This window comes from Parambassis ranga, chromosome 2, assembly GCF_900634625.1.
Source record: "Parambassis ranga chromosome 2, fParRan2.1, whole genome shotgun sequence".
Classification (NCBI taxonomy): Eukaryota; Metazoa; Chordata; class Actinopteri; family Ambassidae; genus Parambassis; species Parambassis ranga.
The window spans coordinates 2,460,997-2,481,917 of record NC_041023.1 but is presented as its reverse complement, the minus strand read 5'-3'; the positions used below and the strand labels follow the sequence as shown (position 1 = coordinate 2,481,917).

Genomic DNA, 20,921 nt, shown 5'->3' with positions numbered 1-20,921 from the left:
GAGTCATTATTGGTTAAAACCAATGAAGCCATAATCCATTCATGTATTTATCTCTGGATTTGTCTTCATGTATTTTAACCAATATATTCTTTTCTTTACATTATAAGAAACAGGTCTTGAGCAGAGCAGAGGACTCCCTGTGACGCCAGTTCTGAACAGGCACCAATGTGGCACAAAAAAAAGACGCTTCAATACAGAGATTCCTAAGAAACAGGCGAGTCTTCCACACATGGAACAAGAACATGTAAGTGTATGTTTTAGCCCTGTGTTTCATGTAGTCCACCTGTGATTAAAATAAGTCATCAGAGCTTTTATATTGCTGCATCAGTGCATTTTATAAAATAACAATTATTAAAGAAAACAGAGCAATAGATTCATAATGATCTCCATGCTATGTAAACGATTGATGACCATTCAGATGTACATGTGTGTTGCTTCCCTGTCAAATGTGAATAAAAGCATCAGTTGTTAACATGTTGAACTTATTAGGAGCGGAACATGAACTGATGGTTGTGACAGATTAAAGGATGGTTATCAGTAACAAGTCCCAGCAAACCCCACTGATCTCTCCTCAGTCCTGTCAGTGTGACTCTGTGTCTGTTCTCCTTGTTGGTTACATTATCTGAATGCTGAAATAAAACAGAGATACAATGTTAATGAATCATAGGTCTCATGAGATTAATCTGTATAATGTGCATGTTTGATCCAACAGCAGAGTTGATTTATTATTTATTCACCTGTTTTGTTCTTCTTCCAGAGGAGCCGTGCAGCCATGCAGTGGAGCAGCAGCAGTCCAACAACAACTCCAATGAGGACACCAGCTGGAAACTCTGAGGGAGGAACTGAAACCAGAACATTCAGACATCATCTTTCCTTCACAGACCTCACTGTTCTTTTAATAACTTACTGCTGTTGGTCCTGATCACTGTTTTGTCCAGTCGAGTGAAGACGTCCTCTACACCATCGAGCTGAAACACACAGTGGTACCTCCTCCAGTCCTCCTCGGGGACTGATGAAACATTCAGATAAACGCTCATCTGGAAGCTTCCATCATGGTTGGGGAGGATCTCTCCGTGCTCCACACCTTCATGAATCTCCTCTCCATCTTTGCTCCAGAACATCAGGGCTCTGTCAGAGTAGAAACCTGTAGCGTGGCAGCTGACTGCAGAGGAGGGAGTCTTCTGGAGGAGAGACACTGAGGGACGATCTGGGTGAGAAAAGAAGTACAAGTTGAGGGTGAGGAAATAATAATGAATATAAGGACATGACATCAAACAGGTGATTCTACCTTTTCTGAGCAGGTATTTCCTCCCATATTTCAAATACTCCTTCAACCACTGAGGACAAATTTTGGTGAAAAAAAATGTAATAAAGCGCAATATATCTTTGTCCTTGTCCCACTTCTGTTTGAAGAATGCAGCCTTTTCTGTGACCTGTCATGTCAGCGTCTTCAGGTCCATTGATAAGACGTCCTCTCCATCATTATAACCAACCCGCTGATACCCCCTTAACTTATCAGTGTCATTGTCCCATTCACAGCTGGACAGCTCCTGGAAAACATGAACACCTGGAAGAGACAAAACTTCATTAAACCTGTCAGTTAATAAATTGATTATTTGATTGACAAACAGAAAACATTAAGTCTAATGACAATTGGACATTTCACGTGACCAAGATTTGTGTATCCTGTGGTTTTAAACACCTACTGTACCTTCTGTGTGGTGAAAGTGCTGCCTAAATTGATCGAGGTCTCTTTGTGATTGTGCCACTCAAGATGCTCAGGTTCTTCCTCCATTAATGTTTTGGTCCAGTCCTGTCTGGGTTCTGCTGTCTTCTTGCTGCTGTCACAGTAGGCTACATACACTCCATCAACATTTGAAACAGCCACAAACCTTGGGAAGTTTTGGAGTCCAGAGAATGAAGTGAGGAAATATGTCAGGGAGTGTTTGACTGAAAGACAAAAAGAGACACAATCACAAAACGTGGTGATGGAGAGGTGTGAACGTCCTGAAGTGGAGATTTACATTCAGCTCTGCAGATCTGTGATCAGATCTAACTATGATCATGTAAAGTCCTCAGGTCAGGGCAGGATCTGTCAACATGGCAGACAAGAACAGAGCTGTTTCCCATGTCCAGCTGAAATCTCAGCACAAGACAACAAAAGAAAATGATCTGACTCCACCCACAGTGTGAGTAACAAGTTGAAGGAAACATCATCCATCCATCCATCTCTTAGCCTTCATCCTGCAGTGCAGGGTTGCAGGTGCTGCCCCAGGAACACATATATGAAGATAGAGGGTGTATTTCAGGACCTGTGAGGCTGCACTTTGCCTTGTGTGTTAAAAGTGTGAAAGGCTCTTTTTGAACCCAAACCATGATCATTTCTAAAAATGAAAGAGAGAACATAATAGGCTACACCCAAACCATCAGAGAGATCAGAGTACAGCAGAGGTTTCTGTTTTATTGGACTTTTGTTTTAGTGTTTGTGTAAAAAAGTCCAGCTTGTAAGTAAAGGGACAGCTACTAATCCAACAGCAGCTAAAGTCAAGAATTAAACTTACCTGAATGAGTGGTTTGAAATAAAAGTAGCAGATAAATGAGCTCCATCGTGCGAGAACCAAAATAACCAGAGGAACAACTGTAAAAAGAGTTGTGAAGAGAACAGAGTTTTCGCATTTTTGTCGCCTACAGGGATGAGAAATGGACGCCTGAAAAACTTCAGAGGTGTAGAGGGGTAAACCGACAAGTGACAGTCAGCAGAGCAGTTTGATAACATCCCCGTGACCTCATCTGGACATTATTGGACACGATTAAATGGTGAAGTGTTGGTGGGTGTAGGATCCGCGCAGCCTGTAGGTGCTTCCAGTTCTTTGTTGTGTGAGTTTTCATTCAGACAATTGAGACTCTTGTTATGTTTGGATGAGCGGAAGTCTTGGACATCCGAAGATAATACCCTCTGTGTGGATCCGCCTAACTGGACTCTGTATAATAAATAATTATGTAATAAATTAAATAAAGTAAACTAATCAATAAACAATAACCCAACATAAAATTGTGAAATTTCCCAGCTTGGGATGAATGAAGTATAAATAAACGGGCAAACAGTGTGCGAAGAACTGATTCGAAGGACATGTCCAGATTAAATAAATGTTATATTTGTAAACAGAAAACTCTGGCTTGGCTCTGCTCAGTCAGAAGTGATCCTTCACAGCAAAAAGAGGTCTGTGATGAACTGGTGAGTGAACTTTAGTGGCTGAAAGAGAAGTGCAGAGATTATTCAATCAAACATTAGAAAACGTCGTATGTTAGGGTTCTCAGGCGGATGACGTGTGATGGGTCTGCTGCCATACTCCGCCTCTTGTGCAGGAATGTGATGGCTCCACCACACAGCTGGTGGTTCTGTGGTGGCATATAGAGTCCAGTAATGCGGGTCCACACAGAGGGTATACCGTCTAAAGACTTCATCCAAATTTAACAAGAGCCTCGACTGTCTGAATAAAAACTCACACAACAAAGACCTGGAAGCACCAACATGCTGCGTGTACACTCACCGGCACTTTGCCACAATCGTGTCCAGTTTCACCTCCAGATGAGAATGTAAACAAACAGCTGTAGTGTCTGTCAGCTGTAGCTTTGGTTTCCTACACCCCTCACATTCTTCAAGCTTCCATGTCAGAAACAGAAACCTCTGACAGATGATGATGTAATCTGATCTCTGATGGTTGTTTAGAGAAAGACTTAAAGTTTAATCTTTAACATAGTTTTTAATTTGTAATAAGCTAGTGCATATGAGCAGGTGGTTGAGCTGGTTTTTTGTTGTTTCAAAGAACAACAAGAGAAACTGGGACTGAGCCAAGAGGCAGCCATGCTCGGTGTGCAGCTCAATTTCTGTGTGACTCATTTCACTGTTTGTTTTTTTCATTGTGTATTCTCCCAGCATATCCATAATTCCACAAAACAATCTTTGTTTATATTATATATATATATAGTATTATATATTATATATTATTATACTTTGTGTTAGTTCAGTTGATTTTTAGTAAAGTTTCTTTTAATGTTTTTGTCATTTTAACCAGTTGTTTGTCATTGTGTGCCATTATCAACCTGAAAAGCAAACACAAGAACAGAGCATGCTCAGTGTGCAGGTCAAAGTCTGACATGGTGCACAGAAAGTAACAGAGCTGTTTTGCTCCCTCTCACTTTGGTGACTCTTCAAGAGGAAGAAGAAGAGTGTGTGTAAACTCGTATATAATATATAATAGTAAAGTTTTTGAGAGACACTGAACAGAATATATGAGATGTAAGCTACACTGCTACAGGGTGACAAGTCCAGAAGGTGGCAGTAAAGCAACCTGCCAGAAAACCTCAGAGAAGAGGAAGAGAAGAAGCAGAAGCAGACACCTGAGAAGCCTAAGATACTTTTGGTCTATAATCTGATGTTAACAAGTGTAACATGAAGACTTTACTCGTGTTTCTTCTGCTCTGTCACGCTTCATCAGCAGGTAAGACCACACTGCTCATAATCTGGAAGACTTTACAGTTTGCTGCTCTGCGTCAAATCATCTGACTGTGAACTGTAAACTCGTACATTCACCTTTGACCGCTTAAATGTGAATGTAATAAATTATCCAGTGAAACAAGTATTAATACTTATTTTTTTAAACCTCATTCGTCCCACAGTCAAACACACACTGAGGTATTTCCTCACTGGATCCTCTGGAGTCTCAGCTTTCCCTGAATTCATGGGTGTTATGATGGTAAATGACATTCAGGTAGCTTATTGTGGCGGCAACACTTTTGGACCCAAACAGGACTGGGGACAAACTATTGTGGAGAAAGATCCAGAGCAGGTGCAGTGGTACCGTTATGGGTGTTATGAGGATAAACCTTATTTCTTCAAAGAAATGATTTCCAGCCTGAAACAGCGCTTCAACCAAAGTGAAGGTGAGCTGTGTTTATTTCCTGTCTGCTGAAATGTCATAGTTACAGCACCGATAATCAAGCACATACTAGATTTACAGCATATTTATAAGATTATTTACAAGAAAATAGAGATGTAAAAATATATGTAATTGTAATAATTTCTCTGGTTATTATTAAAGTGTCATAAATGAAAGTAACAGTACAATTCAGAGACAGTAACATTGTTATATAATTGATTACTTTCAAATGACAGTAACGAGTAATACTATATGATGTATAACATAACATTTTGAAAGTAACTTGCCCAACACTGGTTACAGTGTTGTAAAAGCTACGTTAGAACCTGTGTTGACATATAAATACAAAGGCATAAAAAGTTCAAGGGTTGAAAGAGTGCCGTTTATAAAAGAAGCAATTTCATAATCCTGGCTCATTCATTTCCCCTGACTTCACTTCCAGATTTTAATTTATATTTTGTATGCATATCTGCTTTGATGTACAAATGAGGCACCTGAAGAAGATGAAAAAACGAAATGATTTTCTTTTTTATGCATTTGTATACATTAAAACATTATGTTTTGTCGAAAAAAATCAAAATTTGATTAAGACAGACCTAGGCACATAATACAGGAAAGTTTAGGTGTTCAAATGGACCCAACGAGGCAAAAGTCAGACACAAGGCAAACTTTACTTTAAACTACAGTTGACAAAGGGCATCCAAACTAGGGCAAACTATAGGCACAAAGTACAACAAAACAGTCATAGGACAACTGGAAACTAACCAGAAAAACTGAAGACAGTAACCTTAGGGGACACACAGAGCAGAGGCAAGGAGGCATCACCAGAGCAACGCAGAGAAACTCTTAGTACACACGGACACAGACAAAATGGAGCACAAGACAGAAATAACCTAGGAAACAAGACATGCGCAAACACAATCAGGGTGGGGCAGGTAATCACCAGAGAGGGAAACATAAGAGGAAGCAAAACACACAGGAATACAGCAAGAAGACTTAAACTCTCTCTCTCTCTCTCTCAGGTGTCCACATTTTACAGTTCATGTCTGGCTGTAAATGGGACGACACCACAGGACAGGTCACTGGTTACATGCAGTATGGTTATGATGGAGAAGACTTCATAACACTGGACCTGAACACACTGACGTGGATCGCTCCAACACCAAAGGCTGTCATCACCAAACAGAGATGGGACACTGAGAGAGGGAGAAATCAATACAATGAGAGGTTTATCGCTCAGACCTGTCCTCAGTGGCTGAAGACAACTCTGCAATATGGAGAGAAAACTCTGCTGAGAACAGGTACAGACACACTGTTATCAGTGCAGTCAGTCTGAAATCAGCTTCTTTCTACGACACACATGGAGACATGTTTCTGCTGCTCCCTGTCCCTCCACTGTCTCCATCTTCTCTCCTCCCTCCAGATCGTCCCTCAGTGTCTCTCCTCCAGAAGACTCCCTCCTCTGCAGTCAGCTGCCACGCTACAGGTTTCTACCCTGACAGAGCCCTGATGTTCTGGAGCAAAGATGGAGAGGAGATTCATGAAGGTGTGGAGCATGGAGAGATGCTCCCCAACCATGATGGAACCTTCCAGATGAGTGTTGATCTGACTGTTTCATCAGCTGAAGACTGGAGGAGGTACCACTGTGTGTTTCAGTTTGATGGTACTGAGGACAGGATCATCACCAAGCTGGATCAAGCAGCGATCAGAACCAACAGAGGTGAGATCAGAAGTTTCTGAATGTGATTGCATGTCTGTGTTTCCAGCAGTGGAGCACAGTGATCACTCTCCATGTAGAAGTGAGTTTCATGGACATCCAGAAGATGATCCTCATCATTGGTGACATCACTGTGTCTGTCAAAATGTGACCACTGAGCTCCTCCTTTGTTGTAGTGAAGAAGTAGCAGTCTGAGGCTGTGAGTCAGCTGAACAGGTCAGCTCTCGTGTCTTTAATGAAGTTTCTTTCTTTTGTTCCACAGTGAAGCCTCAAACTCTGACTGTCCTCATCATCCCTGCAGTGGTTTGTGTGGGCCTTGTTGTCATGGCTGCATCTGGATACATGGTTTACCAAAGGAGGAAAGGTGAGAACATTTTAACTTAACGTTTGAAGAATCAGTCATGACATGATTATAATATGATGATGCTGAAATGAAGTTTGTGGAAAAATAATGCAGAGATAAGAATGAATTTATATTCATGTGTTTATAACTGTAACTGAAATATCTTTTCTGTGTTTCAGACAAGCGTCCTCCATCTCGTAAGTCAACCTTCTATTTTATTTTAACTGATCTACATTAAGAAGCTGCTCATGATCTTCTGTGTTTACAGTTCGTTTCTGTTCTTTCAGCTCCTGAGAGCATCGCTGAGCTCTCTGAGACCCTGAATCCACCAACCTGACACCATGTGCGGGTCAAAAAGCCGACTCAGGATGTTTATTATCATTCCCGTTATAAAACAGCATTTCAGGCCAAAGTGGGGACGGGTCTGTTTATAGAATATTCTGCAGTATTTTACCTGTATAGTATGTCCATAGTACACTGTCTACTGTAAGTTCAAGTGGTAAATATAACTGAAACTGACTGAAAGGTTGTTTTTAAGCACATGACTGATTTTAGCCACTGTTTGGCCACAACATGAATTACATGTGCACACTACATGCAGCACTGATGTTATATTTTTAATGTATGTAAACATGTTTTTCTGATATTTCACTTTATAATAAACTCTCAATGTTTGTTTTTTTCTACAAAGAGTGACTTTCTTACCTGTAATCTGTGATTATAATGAGTTTATTTAAATGAGCTTATTGTGCATTCAGTATTCTAACAGTGGAGGACAATAACTTCAGTGAAGGCAAAGCACACATTGTATTGCTTTAAATTAAAATGCACACACCTGTTATATATCACAGTGAATGAATTCATATGGACAATACTTTTTTAAGAAGACGTTTTGTTATGTAAATCGGAAATGATGAGAACATTATTTCTTGATTTTTATGATCTGTAATCTGCAAATTCGACATGGCAGCAGACATGCAGCAACATTTTTATTAGGTCTGAATCAACATCTGCAGCAGCTGCATCATGGATGTCTGAGAGAAAAACCATCAGGTGGCGTTCCACTGTCAGACAAATGATGAGCGATCCAATATACTGGTTTAATCTAGTATACATGTGTAAGGTAATAAAGTGTCTACAGTCTCCTGTAACCCTATTAAATGCAGCAAAGACACTGTAATTGCATCCCTTCCTCTCACACTGCAGATTGTATGCCCTACATTGGCACCAAATTTAAATCTGACTTCTCTCTTGTGTATTATTATGGTTTTACAGCAATACTGCACACTTTTTGTCAGACAGGTGTTTTTGTCTGTTTGCGCCCTCTAGTGTTCACATTCTGAAGCACTGTTAAAACAAGAGATCCGGGAAGCCGCCTGCCCCTCCTGTAGACAGTTGGTAGTAGTAGAAGTTTGCATAAAGGTGTAAACCAGAGTAACATGAAGACTTTTCTTCTGCTTCTTCTTCTGCTCTGTCCCGCTTCATCTGCAGGTGAGAACACACACTGCTCATAATCTGGAAGACTTCACAGTGCCTGCTGCTCTGCGTCTTAGTCTCACTATAGATTCATCCTCTCACTGTTGACAGCTTAACTGTGAATGTTAATCATTTATCCGGTGAATGACGTATTTAATTAATGACACAATCAACGTCATTTGTCCCACAGTGAATCACACTCTGAGGTATATTCTCACTGGATCCTCCGGAGTCTCGGCTCTTCCTGCATTTCTGGCTGTTATAGAAGTAAATAACATTCAAATAGGTTATTGTGGCGGAGACATATTCGGACCCAAACAGGACTGGGGACAAACTGTTGCTGAAAACGATCCCGATCAGGTGGAGTGGTACCGTCATGAGTGCAATGAAAATAAAACTCGTTTCTTCAACAAAACGATTTCTACTCTGAAGCAGCGCTTCAACCAAACTGAAGGTGAGCTGCGTTTATTTTCACTATGGAAGCACTTAAACGCCTCACAAGGAAAATGTGATCATGTGATCTGTTGTCCTTAGTACATGTAGAGAGGCATTCATTAAAAAGGTAGGATTAGAAACTGTGGTAAAATATGAAATACAATGTAATCTACTTGATAGAAATACTGGATTCAAACTTATGATACTTCTTTACTTCCAGAGATCATTTATGCATATCTGATTTGTTGTACTAATGGGGCATCGGAGTCAAACTTTTCCTATTATCTCAAACAGAGATGAATTTTTTTCTGTAATTAAAAATATCGCCCATGATTTTCTTTTATATGCTCAAGTTGCCAGAAATATGTGGAGAAAAAAGCATCTGTGAGTGCTCTCATTCATCCAGGTCATAGTCATGTCCAAGAGGTTAAATCGAGGCAAATGTAGAGTGGACTGATGTGTTCAGAGGTTCAAAGTTTAGCTTTGGATTTAGACTTATAGGAGAAAAAAACCCAAAATGAACCATAAGTCCAGAAAAAGAACAAATAAGATTGATGTTCTGTGACTGTAGAAGTGATTGAAGTGTCTTATTTGTATTTCATACAATTCATGAACCTTAATAACAACATGTTTCTCTCTCTCTCTCTCTCTCTCTCAGGTGTCCACATTTTACAGTTGATGTCTGGTTGTGAACTGGACGACACCACAGGACAGGTCAGTGGTTTCCTGCAGTATGGTTATGATGGAGAAGACTTCATAACACTGGACCTGAACAATCTGACGTGGATCGCTCTGACACCAAAGGCTGTCATCACCAAACAGAGATGGGACACTGATAGAGGGAGAATACGTTTTGATGAGGTGCTCCTCACTCGGAGGTGTCCTCAGTGGTTGAAGGGGTTTCTGCACTATGGAGAGAAAACTCTGCTGAGAACAGGTACAGACACAAGTCCTGAGAGACACAGTGTGTTGAATCTTTACTGTTATGAGTGCAGTCAGTCTGAAATCAGCTTCTTAATGACACACATGGAGACATGTCTCTGCTGCTCCCTGTCCCTCCACTGTCTCCATCTTCTCTCCTCCCTGCAGATCCCCCCTCAGTGTCTCTCCTCCAGAAGACTCCCTCCTCTGCAGTCAGCTGCCACGCTACAGGTTTCTACCCTGACAGAGCCCTGATGTTCTGGAGCAAAGATGGAGAGGAGATTCATGAAGGTGTGGAGCACGGAGAGATCCTCCCCAACCATGATGGAACCTTCCAGATGACTGTTGATCTGAATGTTTCATCAGTCCCAGAGGAGGACTGGAGGAGGTACCACTGTGTGTTTCAGTTTGAAGACAAGAACAGGACCATCACTGAGCTGGACAAAACCCTGATTAGAACCAACAGAGGTGAGACTGAGCTCTAACCAAAGTACATTTCACACCCCATTGATCAGAGCATCAGTGACATCACCACAGTGGCTGAGCTCCTCCTGCATCTCATGGAGGAGGAGTAAGTCAGCTGAACAGGTCAGCTGTTGTGTCTTTAATGTAGTTTCATTCTTTGTTCCACAGTGAAGCCTCGAACTCTGACTGTCCTCCTCATCCCTGCAGTGGTTTGTGTGGTCCTTGTTGTCATGGTTACATCTGGATGCATGGTTCACAAAAGGAGGAAAAGTGAGAACATTTTAACTTGACGTTTGAGTACTTTTGATGTTTGAGCTGATGATTTTATTCAGATTACAAAGAAGAATCAGTCATAGTAATATTATAATGTGATGACTGTAAGAGAAGAAACAATGCAGAGACAAGAATGGATTAGGTTCATGACAGATATTCATGTGAAATATCTTTTCTCTGTTTCAGACTGTCGTCCTCCTTCTGGTAAGTCAAACTTCTATTTTGTTAGCAACAAGCTGCTCATGACTTTTCCGACTGTTTCCAGTGTTTACAGTTTGTTTCTGTTCTTTCAGCTCCTGAGAACATCGCTGAGCTCTCTGAGACCCTGAATCCACCAACCTGACACCATGTGCTGTAAAGAATACAGACGAATTACTAACAACACTCAAATTAAACAAACAGGTTAATGTGAAACACAAGCTTGATGAGATGATCACTTTTAATAACAAATATTTTAAAATGGTGCTAAAATTATATAAACCACAAATACAGTATGTTATTTATGTTACTGTTACTGTTCACTATAGTTACTGTTTGTCAAACACATGTTTTACATTATCAAAGGATAAAGTATCTGCTCCTTGTTCAGGTGAATGTAATGTCATTATCATTGTTACATTCAAGTGTCAGATGTTTTGCTCTGTATGTATTGTTTTCATTCAATAAAGTCACTTAAACTAGAAAAGACGCCAGATTAAACTGCCGCTTCATGTCCAGATTTATCAGGAATACGTGTCAACAGGAAGCAAAGTCTTTATCATTTTGTCATTGGTGCTACTGAACAATATATTCAGCTGGATGATAAGTAAAACATACACAATTTATTTACATGTATGCTTACACAAAAGAGGACACAAGAGAAGCACAGACACTCAGAGAAGGAAGCAGCGTCCCCTGCATGCAAACACTTACATGACAAGAGAGAGAGAGACAGAGATCTGCACAAAAGTGACACCTAGGGAGCACATGTCAGAAACAAGTGTTACATTCTCATAATTATGATTTATTCAGCAGAGGTGACATATTTACAGAATCAAGTACACTGTAGAAAAATATTGATGACAGCATGAGTTCCATTGGGAGTCTGTAAAGACACATTAACAAATGTTATAACATATATAATATGTTGAATGTGTGAAGATTGATATAGAAATTACTGTTCAACAATGAAGTACTCACAGTACTATGATAGAATTCTTTTTAGTCAGACCTGTGTCTTGTGTTTTTACCTTGACATGTTTCGACTACTTCCTGCAGTCTTCCTCAGAAGTCACATGATGTTACGTGACGTGTCTGCCAGCTGATCTTATGCAGGTTGTGGCGCCATTCTCCCACTACTCCAGGTAGTGGGGGAACAGCGCCACCTGTAGTCCGGCTTCCTCATCGCTGTGTCCCAGGTGTGGGACAGCAGTCTGGTCTCCTCAGGACAGTGTTCCAGGTGTGGGACAGTGTAAAAGTTCCCTCGTCCCGGTTCATTGTCCTATTGGCCCGCTTCCTTATTTCGATGGCTTCCTTAATCCACCGTTTGAATTTGTTGTCCTCGTTTCCGATCACTTTTGCCCCATCCCAGTCCATAATGTGCCTTTCTCTTTTGCAATGATCCGAGATTGCTGATTTCAGGTTTTCTTGTTGTGCTTTCTGTTTTGTTGCCCTTGTGCTCATCCCAGCTGATTCCTTTTCACAACACAACTACTGGTGCACCCAAAAGACAAGATCGAACCGGACAAAAAATGCAACGTCATATACGAAATACCCTGCCTGTCCTGCAATAAAACATACATCGGTGAAACAGGAAGATCATTCAGCACACGGAAAAAAGAACATAAAACAGAATGTGAAAAGGAATCAGCTGGGATGAGCACAAGGGCAACAAAACAGAAAGCACAACAAGAAAACCTGAAATCAGCAATCTCGGATCATTGCAAAAGAGAAAGGCACATTATGGACTGGGATGGGGCAAAAGTGATCGGAAACGAGGACAACAAATTCAAACGGTGGATTAAGGAAGCCATCGAAATAAGGAAGCGGGCCAATAGGACAATGAACCGGGACGAGGGAACTTTTACACTGTCCCACACCTGGAACACTGTCCTGAGGAGACCAGACTGCTGTCCCACACCTGGGACACAGCGATGAGGAAGCCGGACTACAGGTGGCGCTGTTCCCCCACTACCTGGAGTAGTGGGAGAATGGCGCCACAACCTGCATAAGATCAGCTGGCAGACACGTCACGTAACATCATGTGACTTCTGAGGAAGACTGCAGGAAGTAGTCGAAACATGTCAAGGTAAAAACACAAGACACAGGTCTGACTAAAAAGAATTCTATCATAGTTCATAAATAGGTGAAGACCAAATGAACCTTATCGAAAAAAAAAAAAAGAAAAAAAAAGTACTCACAGTGTTGGGATCAGATTTTTTTCTGAAAATCAGGAAGATTCTGAAGCTACAAAAAAAATAAATAAAATAATTGAAGACAAGAAAGAACTGATGACCATGTAAACAAATAAAACAATGTGCTTCAGTATTAATGGGGAGAAAACTTACTGCTTGCAGCTCTGAATCCTAAAATACAGAGATTACACTTGTAAAAATGATGAACTGATAATTATGTGCATCACATATTTCCTAATAGCTGAACATCAGTCTCTTTAAGTCAAACAGCAGATTTGATTATTATTTATTCACCATTTTTGTTCTTCTTCCAGAGGAGCAGTGCAGCCATGCAGAGCAGCAGCAGCAGCAGTCCAACAACAACTCCAATGAAGCCACCAGCTGGAAACTCTGAGGGAGGAACTGAAACCAGAACATTCAGAAGTCATTTCTACAACAGAATTTCATTCACAGACCTCACTGTTCTTTTAATAACTTACTGCTGTTGGTTCTGATCGCTGCTCCATCCAGCTCAGTGATGATCCTGTCCTCAGCACCATCAAACTGAAACTCACAGTGGTACCTCCTCCAGTCTTCAACTGATGAAACAGTCAGATCAACACTCATCTGGAAGGTTCCATCATGGTTGGGGAGGATCTCTCCGTGCTCCACACCTTCATGAATCTCCTCTCCATCTTTGCTCCAGAACATCAGGGCTCTGTCAGGGTAGAAACCTGTAGCGTGGCAGCTGACTGCAGAGGAGGGAGTCTTCTGGAGGAGAGACACTGAGGGAGGATCTGGAGGGAGGAGAGAGAGAGAGAGAGAGTTTTCCCCCAGTTTAACAAAATCTTCTTGAGGATGTTCATGAAGTTTGTGAAATCACACAGTCACATGACAATCCATCAGATTCAGGTAGAACTAAACATGATGAAGTGGTGTTTCAGCTCCATGCAGCAAAATCCTCTCCCTCTGACCACACTTAAGTCTGAGGAAAACGGCTCTGTAATGGTTCAAACTCTTTCACCTGCACGTCTCTGTTTTCATCATGATTTTAAATTTTAGATTGTAAATCTGTTTCTACTTCTGTGTCTAATTATGTCTTCATTCTGTAAATGAATAAACTGTGCTGTATAAATACAGCTGCCATGCCTTTCCATGCCAGCGGGTGGCACTAGTCTGCATTCACCAGAGTGATGAAATAAAGATGAGCAATACAGTGTAAATAAAGACATGAAGAGAGGCAAACATAGTTTGTGTGTTTCAACCTTTTCTGAGCAGAACACTCTTCCCATAGTTCAAAAATGTCTTCAGCCACACGGGACAAACGTTGATGATGAAGTTTGGACCACTGCAGCAGATTGCATTGCTGGCTGTATTCCCATCCCACTTCTGCTTGGTGACCTCAGCCTGTGGGTTTGCAGCGATCCATGTGTCTGTCTTCAGGTCATATATGAGGAAGTCTTCTCCTTTATAACCATACCGTAGATGACCAGCCACCTTTTCTGTCTCATTGTCCCATTCACAGCCCCAAACCTGCTGCTTAATGTCAGCACCTGGAGAGGGAGGCAGAGACTGAAGTCATCCAAAAAAGGAAACAAATGCATCTAAATGAACCTCCACTACCCTCCAACCATGGCCCCGTCACACACAGGAAACATGTGGCGTCACTGCTGTACATTACCTCACCTTCAGTTTGGTCTGAGCTCAGCTTGAAGCTGTCAGTTTGATCCTTGAAGAGCTGCTGATAGCGCATGCAGTCCTGGACGTTCCTCTCCCAGTGCTGTGGATCATCCTCCATTAGGTCTATGAACCACTCCTGTCGGGGTGCTGGTGCCCTCATGTTGTTGTCATAGTAAGCTGCCATAACTCCATCAATCACTGCAGCAGCTGCATATTCAGGGACATCTGGGACTCCAGAGGAAATCATCAGGTAAAACGTCATGCGGTGTCTTTGTCAGACAAATCATCATTATTACGGAGTTCAGAATATGGACCTGTAAACTTAGTTTAAGAGAGTGTTTGGTGACATCACCTCAACTTGAACACAGGCTATGAATGTCCTATAAATATGTTGGCATGTCTGTAGAAATAAAATATTTGTATGTATCGTGCCCCTACCTGCCGATGCACAGTGGCTGAAGAGGAGCAGCACCATCAGCACCTTCATCTTGTTTAGTCGGAACAGATGTGAGGAGCTGAGCCGAAACTTCAGGTTGTTTTGTTTGTTTTTTTATACTAATAATACAGTAACGATGTTTCCTGGTTTACATTCACCTAAAAACTTCCACATGTGATCTGTGTGAGCTGCTGTGTTCTTGCCTCTGCTCATCTGATGTTATCTGAGGTATTTATGTTGAACAGGAGCCTGATGCATCAAGTGTCCCTGCCTGTTGCTGTTCTCTGCTTGTCTGCTGCCAAAGTCCAGAACACACCAGCTCATGTAACACACTGGATTTCACTTTTAACATGACAATGCTGGAAAAATATAAATAACAAAGTGTATTTGTATAAATAACATCTGTCTTCTGGTTGACATTGACCAACATGTTTTCTTAATCTGTTTAAAACACGTCATCCTCTGAGCTGCATTCATCCAGTTCATTAGAGTTTTATCAGATTACCATCAGTCCACCAGAGTCTGAGCGAGTTTAACAACCTCTAACCAAAACAGAAGAACCAATCAGACGAGAGGAGAAGCACCTTAAAAAAAACCCAAACAGCTCCAGCTCTGTTATGATGCTACGGGCAGGTACATGCCCACTAATACTGTTATACATTCAGAAAATAGATATTTACACAAACAAGCAACAAATCTTCCTCCTCTGCTTCAAATATGTGCACCTCCTCCTCCTCATTTATAGGGTAAGCCTTTAGTAAACCTTTACTTGGACAACTATTATTGAAAAACTGTCATTGATCAGCAGCGTAACGTCTTCCAGAAACAGGTAACAATCTTAAGAACCTCCAGTCGACACTTCCTGTTCTTCACTGATTTCTTATTGACACAGAATTAACCTGAAACACAGATGAAGAGTTGATGATGAGCAGTTCATGAAAGGCTCCAAACAGAAGCTGTGCTCTGTGGGTCATGGATCCACAAATGCTTTCTTTAACTCACTCTAGGCGAGTGCCAGCAACAGTGGGTTGACAACATACCTGATCCTTCTTCTGTGTATCCATACAGTTATGCAGACAGCCAGAAAAACCAGGAAGAAGAGCACAACTCCAATAGCAACAGCACCATGGCTGACTGAAGAAGAAACTGGAACCAAAACAAAACATCAGTCTTAACTCATCATAACAAAAGCTGTGTGGAAAGAGTTCAGACGATTGATACATTTAATGCATCAATCCTGTAGGTTTTATGGCATAAGACGCACAATATTTATGTTATGAGACTGCAGGGCTCACTGTGCACCTGCTGAAAATACAATAATAAATACCATGTTGCACTTCTAATATGACAGATATGATAGTTTATCAAGTAAGTCACAGCTGAAGGAATATTTTGGGGTTGATGAAGATTCAAATAAAGGGTTAAATTGATATGTGTTCTATGTGTTTAGTCTATTTATATAGATTATTTAGCGTGTTTTGTTTCCTCACACTGAAACTGTAAAATGAATTATGACGATGTTTCCTTGGTCCGTGTGTGTTTATCCTGCTCCTATTATTTGTTTACTTAGATTATAAAAAGGTGTGTGTGACATGCTTCTGTAAAGCACTTTGTGGACAAATGTTTTGTATGAAAGGTGCTATATAAATAGTTTGATGTTTAAAACCGAAAGAACCTGTTTTGCAACCTGTTTGCAATGGTGACAACTTAAGCCACTGATAAACAAGCACAAAACAAAAACACTTAGTCTTACTTACCATAGTTAGTTCTGATGACGGCTTCATCCAGTCTGATGGTGATGTTGTACTTAACACTTGTAAAGCTAAACACACAGTGGTACTTCCTCCAGTCCTCCTCTGGGACTGATGAAACAGTCAGATCAACACTCATCTGGAAGGTTCCATCATGGTTGGGGAGCATCTCTCCGTGCTCCACACCTTCATGAATCTCCTCTCCATCTTTGCTCCAGAACATCAGGGCTCTGTCAGGGTAGAAACCTGTAGCGTGGCAGCTGACTGCAGAGGAGGGAGTCTTCTGGAGGAGAGACACTGAGGGAGGATCTGGAGGGAGGAGAGAAGATGGAGACAGTGGAGGGACAGGGAGCAGCAGAAACATGTCTCCATGTGTGTCATAGAAAGAAGATTTCAGTCTGACTGAACACAGTGAAGATACAACAAACCACTGGGTCTGTCAGGACTTGTGTCTGTACCTGTTCTCAGCAGAGTTTTCTCTCCATAGTGCAGAAACTTCTTCAACCACTGAGGACAGATCTCAGTGTACAACCTCTTATTGTATTCTATTCTCAATCTCTCAGTGTCCCATCTCTGTTTGGTGATGACAGCCTTTGGTGTTGGAGCGATCCATGTCAGTGTGTTCAGGTCCAGGACTATGAAGTCTTCTCCATCATAACCATACTGCAGGAAACCACTGACCTGTCCTGTGGTGTCATCCAGTTCACAGCCAGACATCAACTGTAAAATGTGGACACCTGAGAGAGAGAGAGAGAGAGAGAGAGAGAGAGAGCAATGACTTTATGAAGTGTATAACACATCAAGTCTACTTCATTTCTGCAGAGAACATGTCTTTGTGCATTTGTCCATGGTGCACTGCATGGTGGCGATAATTCATGTCATCATGAATATTAATCTCAATCTGAAGACTCACTTTTTTCAAGCTGGACTGTGATTTTAAGGTTTTATCTATTATTTTAGTGCTGTGTAGTGTTTGGTGTCCTTGAGTGCCTTGAAAGACCTATATACATAATAATCATTTTTATGATTAACATGGACAGATCTTTTATTACATAGTTTTGGCACAAAGTGAACCTGAGTGTGCACACCTTTGTTAGCATTCTGTTTTATTGCATGTGTTGTATTATATCTGACCAGTGTTAATTCATAAAAAGAAAATCATCTTTGTTTACGTTAATAAGAAATGTATGACTTGGACTGATTTGTACAAAGCAAGTGTGCATGAAGAAAATAGAAATCTGGACTTTCTCCAAAAGAATAATAAATTACCTGTGATTATCTGATTGCCTCATTAGATATAAACTGCCATTGTATTTTATATAGTCAAACAATTTATAGACCACTTTCTACAATTGTGTAACTAATATCTGTTTCTTTATCTTCACCTTTTCACATTATGATTGGCCTCCAAATATGATGCAACAACAGAAAATGAAAGCAGCTCACCTTCCGTTTGGTTGAAGCGCTGTTTCAGAGTGGAAATCATTTCTTTGAACAGAAAAGGTTTTTTATTGTAGCACTCATTCCGGTAGACGTGCACCTGATCTGGATCGTGTTCCGCCACAGTTTGTCCCCAGTCCTGTTTGGGTCCGAATATGTCTGCGTCACAATAAGCTGCCTGAATGTTATTAACCTCCAAAACACACAGGAAGTCAGGGAAAGCTGAGACTCCAGAGGATCCAGTGAGGAAATACCTCAGTGTGTGTTTGACTGTGGAACAAATGATAGTTATTATATAAGTGAAAAGAAATATTAACGCATCATTCACTGGATAATTTATAACATTCATATTTAAGCTGTCAAAAGTGAAAGTACGAGTTTATTATGACGCAGAGCAGCAAACAGTGTGAAGTCTTCCAGATTATGAGCAGTGTGGTCTTACCTGCTGATGAAACGTGACAGAGCAGAAGAAACAGAAGAAAAGTCTTCATTTTACTCTGGTTTTTAGATGAAAACAAACTTCGCTTGTGACGAACTTGCATTTCACTTCCTGGATGTCTGCCTTGCATAAGTATCAGCAGCTCGCCGATAGACGACATAGAAACGCCCTTATTCTGGATGACGTCAGTCTGCCTCTCCCTCTCTGCAGGTGCTGACATTACGCTGCAGGTTTGTGGCTGTGAATGAGACGATGAGACAGAAAAGGTGGCTGTAAAAATAAACAGGTATATACATATAACCTTACTTTGCCTCTCCCCGTGTCTTTTATTCACACTCTGTGTTCTACATCTTTTATTCATCTCTCCGTCTTGATGAGCAGTACTCTGGTGATTGCAGACTAGTGACACCTGCTGGCACAGCAAGGCATGGCAGCAAAGTACTCCTTGGAATTAGAAGTTAGTTTGAACCACTACAGAGCCTGTTTAGCTGAGACTTAAAGTGGTCAGAGGGACAGGGGTTTGGCTACATGGAACAGAAACTGTACTTCTCATGTTTAGTTCTAACTGTTCTGGTGACCAGCGGAGGAGGTCCTAACAAACATGTCAGAGTCAATTCTCTGACAGACAGGAAGACAGTGTAGAGATTGTAGGTCTGAGGTAAAGACATCCTAACTCACACCACTGATGGATGGACTGCTGTTTGTTTTGGAGTAAATGAAACACACAGCGGAACATTTTCAGAGAGGCAGCATCATTGGCATGATCAGTAAATGTACAAATAATCAATAAAGTGACAAGAATGGTTTTATTCTTCAATTGGATAGAAGACAGCATGCATCTAAGAGCGGTTTTCCTCTGCTTGTTGCTGAAGTCCAAAACACTTAATACACTGAATTTGACACTCTAGATGCTGCAGTTTTAACCTGAGAATGTTAAAAAAATATACACAACAAAGTACTTTTATCTCTCCATCTCTCTCTTAATAGTGAGCAACATATTTTTTAAAACTCCGATCAAAACATGTCTTGTTGTCCTTTGAGCTGATGGAAGGATTTCCTCTCTGTCCATTAAGAGTAGGTATTCTTACAAACATTTGACAACTTCAACAAAGACAGAAAACACCAGTAACATCACAGTTTACTGGCTGAATTTTACAGTATGTGGATAATATTGACATCAAGAATCAAGAATCTTTATTGTCATTATACAAGGCACATTAAAGTTTTGTTCAGCAGCTCTTGGCTTAAGGCACACAGTAAAACACGTGCAATGAAATAATCAATAATCCAGGTTCAGAACAGACACATATGGAGCTGTCATTTTAACACACATAGCATCATTACCTTACATTTTTTTATCAGGTAATTCAAAGAAAGATATTGATTACCATCTGTGATCAATAAATGTAACATGACAGCAGAGATGCAGCAACACCTGTTGTTCATTCTGATTCAACTGAACTATCTCCATAGTTACTGCTGTTATTTGAGGTATTTATGTTGAACAGGAGCCTGATGCATCCAGTGTCCCTGCCTGAGAGAGAAAGTTCATGGAAAATGATTCAATGATCAGATGCTCAGTTCTTATTTCTGTGGATTTGTGTTAAATAACAAAACCTGTTCTCTGGAGGAAGCTTCTTCCATAGCTCACATACTTCTCAAGGATGCCAATATTCATAGTTAATCGCATTCTTCCAAAATTTTTTTTTCTCATCCATGTCCCACTCATGTTTGGTGAATTCCTGCCTGTTTCCAAACCACAGCAGCTCATGATTCTAAGAATGTTGACCTGATCAACAAGCCTCTGCACAGACACATCACTCTGCAAGTGACAAACAACATGTAATAAACCCACTAAACATTACACAGCCTTACATGGCTCTAAAGGACAGCAGCCAAAAAGGACCAAAACAGAAGCAGGTAGGAAGAAAAGGGGGCAGAAGGAAGTCCCTGAAACCCAGCAGGCGACTAAGACAGGTCAACAGCCTGTTAGGATCCAATCAAACAATAAAAAGTAGAACAAGCAGCAGCTTCCTCACCACAGTGTGGCCTGTTACAGCTGCTCCTCTGTGTGTTTAATGACAACTTTAGCTATTCACAGTGTCCTCCCACAGGTGACAACCATCCATGATCACCACAGGTAGGCGGGCCTCCACCTCACTTTTTTATGTTTTCTTTATTGTTTATAGCTGCAGTCACATGAGAGTGGAAACTCCCACTTTCACTGCACTAC

The 20,921-nt window shown here is 40.9% G+C and overlaps 4 protein-coding genes across 10 annotated transcripts; 2 read left to right on the top strand and 2 right to left on the bottom strand.

Annotated features, from left to right (window-relative positions):
- Nucleotides 1–595: 595 nt before the first annotated feature.
- Nucleotides 596–2,320, bottom strand: LOC114426190 (BOLA class I histocompatibility antigen, alpha chain BL3-7-like). Its single transcript, XM_028393434.1, is given in 7 exon segments — nucleotides 596–629; nucleotides 738–842; nucleotides 908–1,207; nucleotides 1,289–1,567; nucleotides 1,712–1,753; nucleotides 1,756–1,950; nucleotides 2,187–2,320. Coding segments are annotated over 7 exon segments (975 nt in total). The 5' UTR covers nucleotides 2,230–2,320; the 3' UTR covers nucleotides 596–618.
- Nucleotides 2,321–4,151: 1,831 nt separating this feature from the next.
- On the top strand, nucleotides 4,152–7,690 carry LOC114426167 (major histocompatibility complex class I-related gene protein-like). 2 transcript variants are annotated; one of them, XM_028393383.1, is made up of 7 exons: nucleotides 4,152–4,502; nucleotides 4,681–4,944; nucleotides 5,963–6,241; nucleotides 6,364–6,660; nucleotides 6,920–7,021; nucleotides 7,180–7,197; nucleotides 7,288–7,690. In XM_028393383.1, the coding sequence occupies exons 1-7, from the start codon at nucleotides 4,454–4,456 to the stop codon at nucleotides 7,335–7,337; spliced, it is 1,059 nt and encodes a 352-aa protein (XP_028249184.1). In that variant the 5' UTR covers nucleotides 4,152–4,453; the 3' UTR covers nucleotides 7,338–7,690. The 2 variants fall into 2 exon arrangements, with proteins under 2 accessions (XP_028249184.1, XP_028249194.1); XM_028393393.1 differs by having other exon boundaries at nucleotides 7,269–7,690.
- Nucleotides 7,691–8,362: 672 nt separating this feature from the next.
- LOC114426160 (major histocompatibility complex class I-related gene protein-like) lies at nucleotides 8,363–11,143 on the top strand. Its single transcript, XM_028393372.1, has 7 exons — nucleotides 8,363–8,491; nucleotides 8,667–8,930; nucleotides 9,570–9,848; nucleotides 10,001–10,300; nucleotides 10,466–10,567; nucleotides 10,757–10,774; nucleotides 10,864–11,143. Exons 1-7 carry the CDS (start codon nucleotides 8,440–8,442, stop codon nucleotides 10,911–10,913), a joined length of 1,065 nt encoding a protein of 354 aa, XP_028249173.1. The 5' UTR covers nucleotides 8,363–8,439; the 3' UTR covers nucleotides 10,914–11,143.
- LOC114426111 (major histocompatibility complex class I-related gene protein-like) lies at nucleotides 10,992–18,840 on the bottom strand. Of its 6 annotated transcripts, none has more exons than XM_028393292.1 (9): nucleotides 18,692–18,840; nucleotides 18,256–18,519; nucleotides 17,268–17,546; nucleotides 16,886–17,118; nucleotides 13,443–13,512; nucleotides 13,258–13,365; nucleotides 13,117–13,134; nucleotides 12,970–13,015; nucleotides 10,992–11,654 (listed from the first exon to the last, which is right to left on the bottom strand). In XM_028393292.1, exons 1-8 carry the CDS (start codon nucleotides 18,816–18,818, stop codon nucleotides 12,999–13,001), a joined length of 1,116 nt encoding a protein of 371 aa, XP_028249093.1. In that variant the 5' UTR covers nucleotides 18,819–18,840; the 3' UTR covers nucleotides 10,992–11,654; nucleotides 12,970–12,998. The 6 variants fall into 6 exon arrangements, with proteins under 6 accessions (XP_028249093.1, XP_028249101.1, XP_028249084.1 ...); XM_028393300.1 differs by having other exon boundaries at nucleotides 13,443–13,525; nucleotides 16,899–17,118; XM_028393283.1 differs by having other exon boundaries at nucleotides 13,443–13,541; nucleotides 16,922–17,118.
- Between the last annotated feature and the right edge of the window lie 2,081 nt (nucleotides 18,841–20,921).

What these genes read in the sequence shown, in the direction of transcription:
- LOC114426167 (XM_028393383.1), top strand. Translation starts at nt 4,454, where the DNA reads ATGAAGACTTTACTCGTGTTTCTTCTGCTCTGTCACGCTTCATCAGCA. An exon ending in CTGTCACGCTTCATCAGCAG is followed by an intron (nt 4,503 to 4,680) that starts GTAAGACCACAC and finishes TTCGTCCCACAG; the next exon opens with TCAAACACACACTGAGGTAT. An exon ending in GAAAACTCTGCTGAGAACAG is followed by an intron (nt 6,242 to 6,363) that starts GTACAGACACAC and finishes TCCTCCCTCCAG; the next exon opens with ATCGTCCCTCAGTGTCTCTC.
- LOC114426160 (XM_028393372.1), top strand. Translation starts at nt 8,440, where the DNA reads ATGAAGACTTTTCTTCTGCTTCTTCTTCTGCTCTGTCCCGCTTCATCT. An exon ending in GAAAACTCTGCTGAGAACAG is followed by an intron (nt 9,849 to 10,000) that starts GTACAGACACAA and finishes TCCTCCCTGCAG; the next exon opens with ATCCCCCCTCAGTGTCTCTC. An exon ending in CCTGATTAGAACCAACAGAG is followed by an intron (nt 10,301 to 10,465) that starts GTGAGACTGAGC and finishes TTTGTTCCACAG; the next exon opens with TGAAGCCTCGAACTCTGACT.
- LOC114426111 (XM_028393283.1), bottom strand. Translation starts at nt 18,818, where the DNA reads ATGCAAGGCAGACATCCAGGAAGTGAAATGCAAGTTCGTCACAAGCGA. An exon ending in CTGTCACGTTTCATCAGCAG is followed by an intron (nt 18,520 to 18,691) that starts GTAAGACCACAC and finishes TTTGTTCCACAG; the next exon opens with TCAAACACACACTGAGGTAT. An exon ending in AGCGATCAGAACCAACAGCA is followed by an intron (nt 13,366 to 13,442) that starts GTAAGTTATTAA and finishes TTCTGGTTTCAG; the next exon opens with TTCCTCCCTCAGAGTTTCCA.